Genomic DNA, 12,345 nt, shown 5'->3' on the forward strand with positions numbered 1-12,345 from the left:
TTTCCCAAACTCGCCAGGATCCCACTTCTTCCTCCTCCTCCTCCTCTGAGTCTCTGTCAGGATGCTCTGCTGTTCTCTGCTTCAATATCTCTCGTCAGCCGTTGTCTGAAACAAAACTTTAACACCTTTTTGCTCAGAGCGCAAACTAACAAAAAAAAAAAAAACATCAAGATGTATTTCATCACTCACGTCTGACTTCATATGCGTCTCATCCAACTGTAAAAGAAGAAGATGTCGCACCCGGTCTTGCATCCGGTCTAAAAGGGTTGATGTAATCATACACACAGTCTTTGTCTTATTTCCCCTCCATTTCCTATATCATTTTTTAAATCCAAATTAAACGATTCACAGTCGGGATTCATTTCAAATCAGGTCGGGTTGGTTTCAAGGCTTAAAACACTTTTTAGAAATCTTTTCTGGAGCTGTTTTTAAAAGTGGGCGGTCACTGTTACGCTCTTCTCGCTTTGAATTTCACATTCTGACGAAGCCGGGGAAGACAATACCGTTGTAGCCAAATGTGCGAGCGGGGGGGCCCGTGTGTGAGCCAGCAGAGCACCAGAGGCCTGTGAATACCTATTACCTAATCACTGTCAGCCTGTCACTGCAGATGACCTCACGTCCACAGGAACAGTGAGACGAGCAGCAGAGGAGCGGCAAAGTGGGAATTCTGAAACAGTGGGAGCCTGCTGCTCGGTGGCCTCGTCCATATGGCAACTACCCCCCCCCCCCTTTTAATTAACACCTTTTGGTGAGCGGTGGTCCCTTTTCGCACAGGACAGGTCAGAGTTGTGAGAAACACTCTCTGTGGAAGAGGCCCCGGCTGCTCACACAGAATCAGGAGGACTATCCAAGTCGTATGATGTGTTGCGTCCAAGGGTGAAACAAACGTCATTGAGATCTAACGTGTTGATTACTACCAATATAACAAGTGCAGATTTTTTAGGTGAAATTATGTGATTATTGGAAACAGCTTTAATTTAATCTTTTTTCACCATTTGAGAGCAAAGCTGTGATGTAGTTTTTTTTCCCCGACAAAAAATCTTAATTATCATGTTAATAATCCTCCAAATGACTCCCACTCTGTCTCTCCAGTATATATGTGAAGTCTGTTATTGTAAAAAAGGCTCAGCAGGAAGTGAACTCCTAGACGAATATAGATCATTTATTCCCTTACTAGCAAAAGCATTTGTACTTTTTTTTTATCAATTTGCTTTGTTTATTCCAAGGTTTCCTTTAGCTCAGTTTCTAACAGATTTGGTCAAACACAAAGATCTGCACATTTAAAAAGGAACCAGATCCTCATGTGGGCTGAGAGGATTATCAACAACCTCAGATGTCCTCTGTAAACACTCTGAGCCAATTCCGTCAGGAGGAGGTTTTCAGTTGCCTGGATATAACACAAGTAGAAGTGTAAGGAAGTTTAGTGATTATGAACAGCTATTGTACAAAAAGGTTTGGATTTTGCATAGACTGATGAATATGTGTCAGTCTTCCCAGCATGGGACTGACCATGAATAGGTATGCTTTTGCATTTCACCATTTCTAATGTTTTTATCTTTGGATAATTGCTTTGGGTACAGGTGAGTCATGTATGTTTGCTCACTGCCTCAAATTGGACCAAGAACATTGGGTTGAATTGAACTGAAACTGTGTCCGTTTCAAAAGTTGAAGTCCTGGATACAAGGTCTACTCTGGATCCATTCACCCTCTGTACATAGTATCCTCCACATTTCTAATAATGAAACTAATTTGCATAGTTTGCGTAGTTGATCATGACCCAAAGAGTAGTGATGGTGTTACAGTCACGGTCATACACTGCTCATTCTCCTGGCCGAACCATCCCAGCCTGACCCTGACCTGGCAGACTTTCTGTTTGTCGAGCCCATTCCTGGAGCTGCACCGTGTTTGTGTTTCTCTCTCCCTGACACGCATGCTTGTTGCCAGATTACAGACATTTGCTGTGTAAGAACATCTTGTAGGCTTGAACCTGATCCAAACTCAAAGATCATTTTCCCCTCAGCGGGCTTGGGCAGTTCTACCGTTATACTCACACGAGTTAAGCTGAGATTTGAAGGTGAGCACTGAGATGCTGTCTCTCTTCAAGAAATAAGTGTGAACGCAGTCAAACCTCACGTGATCCTGCACAGTGACGTTTAAACGTAGAGGATAAGTGACAAGACGTAAATACAGGGTTTATTATTAATTGCTTTATCAACACTGTTCTTGTGCATGCAGGACTTTTTTTGTAATTTTTCATGGTATCCGCCTGAAAACTCAGTTCAATTTGGTGCCACTGAACTATGACACTATTACAGAGTCAATTAGGCAGGCCTCAGTGTAAAACCCTCCTGCTCTCAGGGCCAAGTGTGCGGAGCCTGGTCTGTGTATGGCATTTCTGGACTGGAGTCTTAGGATTGAGGTCACGCAGATGTCAATTGGTTTGATTGAAAGCGCTGGCCTTGCTTTAGAAGAGGTGAAAAGTAAAAAACATGATACAGCCAAGAAGATTGAAGTAGAGGGGTTTCTGTCAAATCCATGTGTTAATGGGATATCTCTGCCGATCTCTCAGAAGAGTCGTCCTGACGGAGGGCTCCGTAATTCTTTTTTTTTTTTCCTTAATTGGATGTGGCAGACCCCACCTTCACGCAATGTCCCTGCTGCTTTGAGGGATGATTCACTGTGGCACTTTGTTCTGGTGTTAAAAAAAATCCCCGTGATTAGCTTGATGGAGGCGATACGAACTAAAGGTTACAAATTTCAAACACTGACGGGTTCTGACTCCTTCCGTCACCGCATGTGAGGTGCAAAAGAAATTTAGTTCACAGCGAATTTCTGTCAGAGGAAAAGTTTCAATCTGATATGTTCCATCTGTTTATAAAGAAAAAAAAGAAAAAGAAATGTTTTGTTGTATCTTTTGGAAGATAAAAACCACTTCTCATTCACTGAATACCTTTTTCAAAGTCGTATAAAAATGACAATGTGTTATTTTGTGATGATGAAATGTTATTTGACTGAATTTGTACTGAGCGACCATTCAATAGTGGTTGGAAACATCACAGTATTTATAGGATTTCATATAGCTATTAAATGAAAGAGGGAAAAGATTTTCACAGTGTACTTTGAAAAATATCACACAACTGTGTAAATTACCTTAATGTTAACCTATAAATCCTCATCCACCTTGAATCACACTAACTTGTGCACTTCTCTTTCTAAGAGAGCGCTTTTATGTTTGTGTTTGTTCTTATAAAAGGAAAATGACGACAACAGACAAAGCACGAACAACTGAAAAGCATCGAAGCCTTGAACAGTTTTCACACCGACATGTAAAAAGGCCTGAAGTCGTTGCCCTTTTAACCAATAGAAGAAATGTTCCATTTGAATGAAGAGTTCGGACATTGTCCTGTAAAGAAAAGAAAAGCTCGCCCGATGTAAGAACCAGACATTATCAGGTAAATGGCATCTAGGCAGTTTCATGATTGCTACTTATGGTTTCTTCTTTTGTGAAGCTGAGCAGCATAACAGCTCCAGTCAAACTGAGACATCTCCTGCAGACAAGTCAGTCAAATAATTTAATTTAGCTCTCAAACTCATCTGAAAACCACAGAATGACAGGAACATCACATTTACAGTCTCTCAACACAGCGGTCCAGTCAAATTCTTCCTTTTTTGTGGGTCAAAGATAAGTCTGAGTTTGAATGCACAAACAGGAAACAGCATTTTAAAAAGTCAAGAGCTGGAAAAAAGGAAAGACACACACGAGTCAAGATGGCGCGTCTCACGTGTGAATTATTTACTTGAGTGGCGCCACAGACCAAAAACACAAAAGGACATGTGTGGCGAACGAATAACAGAGGAAAGATGTTCAATTAGGAAACTCAGCCGAGCAGGGAAACAACAAATTGTGTTTCAGACCTGATACTATTGTGTTTCTTCGGTTTAATTGAACAAGAACTGAGCATGAACGCGACATGACAGATTAAAGAACACGGCGAGCCACGCTTGAGGGAAATATGTCTCGGCAAAATTTATTGTGAAAAACAAACGCCATCACTGAGCTGAAACGCGTCAGAGTCTCACAGGCGGTCAGAGTTAAGACTTGGCGAGAAAAGAGTCATTTCGATCGTTTCGATTCTCCTCACACATCCGCAGAAACAAGCTCCTGACAGAAAGCGTGCCAACAGAAAACCTAGAAGATCCTTCTTTGTGTTGTAAGTGCAGCAGCCAGGTAGAACCAGTCTCTCAGTCTCTCAGGATCCGGTTTCTTTCTCTGAACACAATCATCACTTCTGCTCCTTCCGTGAACTTTTGTGACTTTTCTCCCAGTTCACGTTACATTTGTAAAAAACGGGAAAATAGTTCACTTGTGTCGGTTGAAGTGTTATTTCCCGCTCGAGTGAGATTGACATACAGTGTGATCCCTGCTCTTTTCTGACCTCCTTCAACTAACCCACTGACACACGTCCTCATTACTCCTGCATTACTGGTGATTTAGTGCTATCAGTATTCAGCATGAGGACATCTGCGTCTTCTCCTGTTTTTTTTTTGTTTAAATTATTTTCTCTCTTCCAGGGAAATAACTTATCTCGCTGACAAAGAGGTCTTTACATAATGTATTCAAACAAGAGCACGGAGCAGGAGCGCTGTAGTTTGCAGTGGAATTAGAAAGCAGTGTTTTACAGGACTGCTGCAAGGTGAGCAAACTCCCTGCTGGTGTTACAAGCGCTGAAATTATTGTATCCTACCTGAGATTATTACATGAGAGCAATGACACAGGAAATTGGCTCTTAAAGTGGAAAATATAGACAGAGAGAAAAGCCTTTTGTCAGCTTTAAGATTTTAATCCAGGATTTCTCCATTGTTCCTCACCACTCACAGCATCACTTTACAAGGAGCTGCATGTAGTTTACTGAAACGTATATATGAGATATAAAGAGAAACAGAATACAAATTCTTGAACATAGAATGTGTTCAGTATTAATGCATTAAACCACTAAGTCTAAATGCAGGATTAAGATCCACAACACGGACTGGAGAGAGATGGATGATGTCCTCACTTCCTCCTGTCGTATAAAAACAAAGCCAAAACAACCCAGATACGTGTGCCGCCATCTTGTGATTGATTTAATGTCATTGGGAGCCTCAGTCTGCACATTAGTAATCGGGATGTGGGGCCGTGTGTCTGATAAATGCACAGGCTGGACCAGGCGAGTCCGTCTCAGCTGTCAATCAGGAGGTTTCACCTTGCATAGCATCAAATAACCAAGTTAACCAAATTTATCAAGTCAACACTTTAATGAAGATAATAAGATAGGAACTACCTAAATGACAGAAACCAGCTCAAGAACAAAATGTTTTAACGTGTACTTTCGATTATAAATCGGGTCCATGTCCCATCTGCTAACATGGAGGAGGAGGGGTTTAGGAGCTAAGCTATAGTTCAGTCACCTTTTGCTAATAATAAGTGTGTTGATTGGTTTTTGCACCCTCTATCAAACTGCTGTTGTGCCATGACTACATTTCATAGGCCATGAGCTTCTATGACACAAGGACCAAAGTATTAAAAGTAATAATGTAGAAGATGCTCTGGAGTTTCTTTACCAAACAGTGGAGACCGACTGACTGACCTGGATTTATTCATGGCTTTATGTCATTAAAACATGAATCATTTCACATTTTGGACATTTCAAGTGTCCACTCTTCCTTCTGCAGTCCAAATCTGACCATGAGCCTATTTGCTCGTTTGGCAAACCTTACATTTTCATGTTCATTTTGACATCATCCGGAATACAAAACTCACATTAATCATATATTGAAGTAATAAACTGTTCATGTGTTGACTTTAAAATGTGATGTGATTGCGTTGACTGTTTATATCTCAATCACACATAGCACTATTAATAAGTAGAGGAAAAAGAGGAAGTGAGAGCTGCTCGTCCATTGTTGTTAAGACAGACTTCCTGACCGCGGCCTTCCTGACACCACAGCAGCTATTTGTCACTGTTGCTTTCCATTAATCTTAGTTAAGACATATAGTTAAGATGCCACCGGGGGAAAGTCCTCCGCTGTGGCATGTGAGAAGCTGCAGAGCGATGGCGGCGGTTTCCCTTTTCTCACTTTTCTAAACCACTTTATTTAAAAAACTAAAAACAACAAAATGACTGAAATGATGTCAACTGGACAAGTGGGTCATCGCACACAAACGGCTGAAGTGATGAAACGCTGGGTCGACTGCAGCAGAGACACATCGCCCTGCGGCAGTCGACCATAAACCAGAAGAGGAATTTGAAGTCAGAGGACAATTAAAGGGATTTTTAGGAAAAAACACACAAAACACTTCTTGGAATAAACACATAATTATTCAGTGGTGTTGAGATGCTTACATTTTCAATCCACACTAGACAAAAAGGTGTTGTTCTTCAACCAGTGGCTTAACAATCTGTTGTGTTTCTCCTGAAAATGATGTGAGCAGGACACATCCATTACTTGCTCCTGCTCAGATGAGGCCAAACAAGAGAAAAACAAGCAGGTCCCTCCCAAATAGAAATTGACAAACCTTAAACTTGACAACAGCCCAAATAGAAGAGGTGAAACAAAATAGATCTTCTGTCTTTAAAAGAAAACCTAAGATATGTTGTTCCTAGTTCTGCTGAGAGTATTTCTTCTATACTGAAAGCTGTGTGAGCAGCGTTGTACTAAATAAAGCGTAAATGTTTATATGAGAATCAAGGAGCAGCAGGTTTGCATGTCCCAAAAAATTATAATTCAATAATTCTGTAAGCGTATGGTTTAATTTTCAGGATGTCAGAAAGTAAAAGTGTTTTTTATTTGGGACTCTGCATCTCTTCAAGAGGAGATGTGATTCACGCGTGAAATAAAACATTTGGCTCAACCTTGTGACCGACAGCATATTAAGAGGAGGTTATACCCGAGGAGCAGGAACATTATCTATAGAAAAACTGAACCAGAATTCAAAGAAACTCTTAACTCTGGCCGTCTGGACACTGGCCCAAAAGAAGGAAAAGATGGAGGGAGTCTGGGACCACACACACACACACACACGCACACACACAAGGGGCTGTAGAGTTTCCCTTCAGCTAACTTCAAATTAAAAAACTAAGAGGACTGATTCCGACGTAAAAAGTATTTTCTGCATCATTACCTCCACCAAAAAGGTTATGTTTTCATTCCCTTTTTTACATGTTGGTTTGATTTTAAACTAAATACACAAAAACAGATGAACAGATTTCCAGGAATTGGCAGAATCACATGGTGTCAGTCAGCGATGATCATAACATTGTCGTGTGGATCCAGGATTTTTTTATCACTTTCTTTAACATTGAGACTTCCCAGGGAATAATTCATGGATCTGGGAAATGGGGCATATTTAAAGGATTGATAACTTGATAACAGCTTGATTGGTTTGTGTTGTACTACAATCAAACATAAACACCTACACTGATACAGATAAGCTCATATTGGCTGATATATTGACCAAGCTCTAATCTGCCTCTGGGCTGATTTTGTTTGCTATGATATTATTTCAAACTGACCTTTACAGAGAAGAGAAGATTGCCTGACCTCTTACACATACGTCCACCAATTTACTCTATAAAAAGAGAAATGCTTTTCTTCGGAGGAACCTGTGCTGCTCACTTCTCTATGAGTCGGTTTTTCCACAGCTCTCCGTGCAGGATCGCTGCAGATTTTTCCGTTACTGACAAAAACTTTTATTTCTCTGCCTTTCTGAGGACTGGCTCTGACCTTGTCAAACTTAATGAGGTTTTGGTGACAGCTGTGCAGGCACACGACAGTTCCATCCAACACGAGGACTCAGACCTCCGAACTTTTTCACAAAGCTAAATTGGGACAGCTGCCCCCTCATCGGGCTGGGTACCAGGGCGGAAGACCACAGAACGACAGGAGTCTTCACTTCAGAGTTTGTTCTTTTAAATCTCACACACACTGGGGACAGTAATCTACTTTATACTCATCCTAACATAATTCAGAAGAAGCATTTCTGCTGTTTTCTGTATTTATCTCTTACTGTGTAAATGCATTTAAATCAAGGGCTCACCTGATGGAGATGAACGTTTAAGTTGAATAAATTTCTCGGTTTTTTGTTCAACTATCTCCTGGTGGTTGCAGGAGTTATACTTCTTTGTCAGACTTTTATGTGACACTATAAATAAAGTCACTCCCGCTGTGGAAAAAGAGTTATTTAAGCCTCTCTGAGTCCATAGTCTCTATCCACCACAGTGACAGGTACAGCACGTGGCAGTTTGGGGATCTATGGTGTACAGTATGTACTAAGACATCTCTTGGCACCAAGTCCTAAATGTCCTGAGAGCTGCAGGAAGCTCAGAAACAATCCGTCAGACGAACACGTCACACTGGGACTCTGTAAATCTCTCCGTAGAAATCCTGTTGGAGAAGCACTGCAAACTCTGCACAGAACACATTTCAGTGTGAGTTAGCGAGGACTCAGACGGGTTAGTCATTTTGTGCATGTGTCTGCTGTGTATTTTGGGTTCTGACTTTTCAGGGCTTTACAGCAAAGGAGCCAGACAACAGCACAGCATCCCTACATTTGAGTAGAAGCAGGACATTCACATGAATACTCTGTGCCTGTGAAATTACCTCAGTAGGAGCTTCACAGTAAAATAGTAAAAACATCTCTACTTCACTTCTAACAGATGCTGGAAAGAAACTGAATAGAGCTTTAAGTCCAAAACATGAATAATAATAAATATCCCTCCACATAACATCACACATACAGCAAAAGATAATTACTGTCCTGTAGATGAATATCTCTGCCAACCAGTGCAATTTCAATCTGCTCAAAATGTTCTTCCAGACTCGCATGAGTTCACTGTGACTTATGACCACTAACATTTTATCAGTTAATCTTTGAGTGCAAGAGATTTTGAGTCCAATTCCTCAAAGGCAGACTTGAGATTCAATGGCCAACAGGCCAAAAACATGTTTAACCTTTGTCCACCAAATTCTAATCAGTTCATCCATGATTCTTTGTGAATGTTTGTACCAAATTTGAAAAGATTCTATCCAGACGTTCTTAGTGTGACACATTTACAAGGCAACTGGCTGTTGTCGGCGCAGAGGCATAAGAAGACAAATGAAAGAAAGCTGGGAACAAACAGAAAACATAAATGTGGAGGATGTTCACTGCAAACGGGCAAAACTCTACATTTACATGATATTAAATAACCATAAAATTAATCTAAGATCACTTGAGGAATTATTGGAAAACTGGGCATGTAACACCAGAGATGTAATTATGTACCTTTCAAAATGAAAGCTGCTAAATCATGTGGGCTTGTACCGGACTTTATATAAAAATATACCATCTACAACACATTCTCCTGATACTTCTAAACTAGACCTCATGTGAGATTGATCTTATGGTGAACAGCAAAGCTTGTTTCATTTTTTTTTAATGCCAATTATCGTTCCGCTGCTCTGTCACTCTTTACCGCATTTCACTGTCATATATTAATATTTATTTCTGTACATATTCTGACATCCTGAAGATATTGTTGTACAGTTTTTCTAAATCATAACCTGATGTGTATAAACCTCTGTGTGTTCAGGTGGTGTTTGCATCTCCCAGTCCGTCAAGATTCCCCGGGAGCCGAAGCAGGGAGAGTTCGACAAGGTCATCCGGCGACTCGGAGAAAACCCGAACGCAAGAGTCGTCATAATCTTTGCCAACGAAGACGATATCAGGTAAAAAATCCTGGTAACAGCTACACAACACTGCTTTGAAGAGTAGAAGATCACGGCTGCAGCAGACAGCGCACAAACATGGCTGAGAACACGGCCGCTTCAGTGCAGCTCTGCTAAACCACTGTGGAAAGAATAAATAAATAAAAAATCAAAGTGGAGCTGGCCGGCGGTTGTTGACCTTATCCACTGCAACATCTGTTCCTTCACCTTTGCAGGCGGCTGCTTCATGCGGCTAAAAAGGCGAACCAGACAGGTCATTTCATCTGGGTGGGCTCTGACAGCTGGGGCTCAAAGATCTCTCCGGTCGTGCACCAGGAGGAGATGGCAGAGGGGGCCGTCACCATCCTGCCCAAGCGCCAGTCCATCAAAGGTACAGAGACGGCCATTGTGCACACACAAGACCTGCATGACTCATGAATCCATGTGTACACACTGTTTATAAAGATGGACAATGCATCTCAACGTCCTCCTGCTATATATGATGAAGCTAAAATATCCTTGATACGAATTTCACCATCTTGAGTCTATGCTGTGCTACATTATCTCCACCAATCACAAATTAGTCTTATCTTATAATCTTATTGTTTTATAGAATCAAAAAACTAATTTAAACAAAATTCAATATACTAATTAACACTAACAACAGTGTGATAAGATCTACCTTAATTGATAAAGAATTATTATCTTTGACTTTTTAATTTGGCCCATCTCACATCCACTAACATGGAGGTGGCAGGGTTTCTGAGTCATACTGCAGCCAACCATTGGGCAGAGGTGGAGATGCTTTGGCTTCACTGTTGGCGAGCTGTCATGTCGTTCATCTTTGTTTACAGTCCATCAGTGACCCATGATGTTAATGTGACACAGAGCTGAGCCGTGTTTAACTGTTATCGTCTGATCATCAGATGTCAAATCAATCAAAAGCAGCAACAAAGTCAATTGATCTATTCAGTCTACGACTAATTAACGGTGTGTGAAAAAAAAACAGAGCTCTGACTCACAGACTGAAGCTGCAGCTCACACTCGCACTGACTGCATCAATGACAATGATCCCTGTCTAGGGTTTGATCGCTACTTCATCAGCCGAACGCTGGAGAACAACAGACGGAATATCTGGTTCGCCGAGTTCTGGGAGAACAACTTCAGCTGCAAGCTCAGCCGTCACGCCGTGAAGAAAGGGTCCGGGCTGAAAAAGTGCACAAGTAAGAGATTCTCTCCCTGTTTAATGTTCTTCTTGTTCGGGTTTCTAACCAACCTAGAAAAAACGGTGTTTTGATGTCTTAAGGGAACTTGACTTATTTGGCTCACGGTGAATGTGTTTTGACAGCAGCGCCGGCCTATTAAAAGTGTATCAGATGCACGTTCAATATTCAAAATTGCAGTTCATCTCTGAGCTCGTTTTCGGCGCTGCACTTTCTTTCTGCTGAGTCTAGAGTGTTTGGCCCACGTGGCTGAAACATGTGAATGTCCTGGCTGGTCTGATTGACGCTTCAGGCTCATTACTGTATGTTTGAGGTGAAAAGAAAAAAAAAATCCTGGCACATTTTATTACGATTTAAACACCAATTACGCAGCTGAACATTTGTTTAAAAGAAGAGGATTAGAGTTGTGCTATCGGGGGGCTTCCCTCAAAGGATCCTCCATTGTCTTAATTTACAGTTTATGTACTTGAAAGGAATCTGTCACTGTTCACTGCACTAATAATGATCAGTGTGGACCAGAGGGGGGGGCTTTGTCTCGCAGATGAGCGCACGTCAGGGCCGGGTCTAGACAGGCATGTATGAGGGGGCAGCCACAAATCTTGAGGGGGCATTGTGCTTTATTATATTATTATTATTATAAATTGGGATTTAGTTTGAGGGGGCACAACATTTATTTGAGGGGGCCAGGCCCCCTCTTGCCCCTGCCTAGACCCGGCCCTGGCGCACGTCATGATCGAAGTCATGCTTATTACATGAGTGGAGTGATTACATCCATCGTGCGTCATTACACACGGATTCCTGGGGACACAATCAGGATGTTAGTGATAATAGATAACAGATTACATAGATAAAAATAAAATGGGTCGCACACACACAGGACATTTGCATCGTTTGACCAAAGATATACTCGCAAATTCGTCATGAGCATAATTGTTACAATCATTGCACGATGTTCTTTGCATATTACTCAAGGCCACATGACATATATCTGCCTCTACTGTTCATGTACGTATTGCACCTTGCAGACTGGTTATTTGCTCTAGGATAGGCAAGGTAGCCAAGATAGATACGTGTAGGCATGGTAACAAATCTCTGACCATACTTCATGTTTTAAACAGGTAATATTTAACATGCAAAGATGAAGGTCCGTTTCAACATGTTTCCTGATTGAACACAGTCGTACTTGATCCTTTTCTTTTTGTCTGCACACCTGACATAATGCTGGACTTTCACGTTCATCCTCGAGAGTTACATTTCGAAGTCGGACTGAATAACGTGTCTTCAGGCGAAAAACAACACAAACTCCAGGGAATCCGTGTGCATCAGAGTAATGACCCTCGTTCCGGGAGACGGCCACTCTAACCACCGAGCCACCACGCTGCCCTGGAGCCAGATG

General features: G+C 41.5%; 1 protein-coding gene across 1 annotated transcript in view; it reads left to right on the plus strand.

Moving 5' to 3' along the window:
* LOC133000031 (metabotropic glutamate receptor 4-like) overlaps window positions 1-12,345 on the plus strand; it is a 124,324-nt gene that overhangs the window by 79,556 nt on the left and 32,423 nt on the right. Inside the window, exons 3-5 of the mRNA XM_061069887.1 lie at window positions 9,612-9,747; window positions 9,963-10,117; window positions 10,809-10,949. Of these exons, the coding sequence (XP_060925870.1) occupies window positions 9,612-9,747; window positions 9,963-10,117; window positions 10,809-10,949 (432 nt within the window). The remainder of the gene's footprint in view (window positions 1-9,611; window positions 9,748-9,962; window positions 10,118-10,808; window positions 10,950-12,345) is intronic.

The sequence above is a fragment of the Limanda limanda genome, chromosome 4 (assembly GCF_963576545.1).
Source record: "Limanda limanda chromosome 4, fLimLim1.1, whole genome shotgun sequence".
Classification (NCBI taxonomy): Eukaryota; Metazoa; Chordata; class Actinopteri; order Pleuronectiformes; family Pleuronectidae; genus Limanda; species Limanda limanda.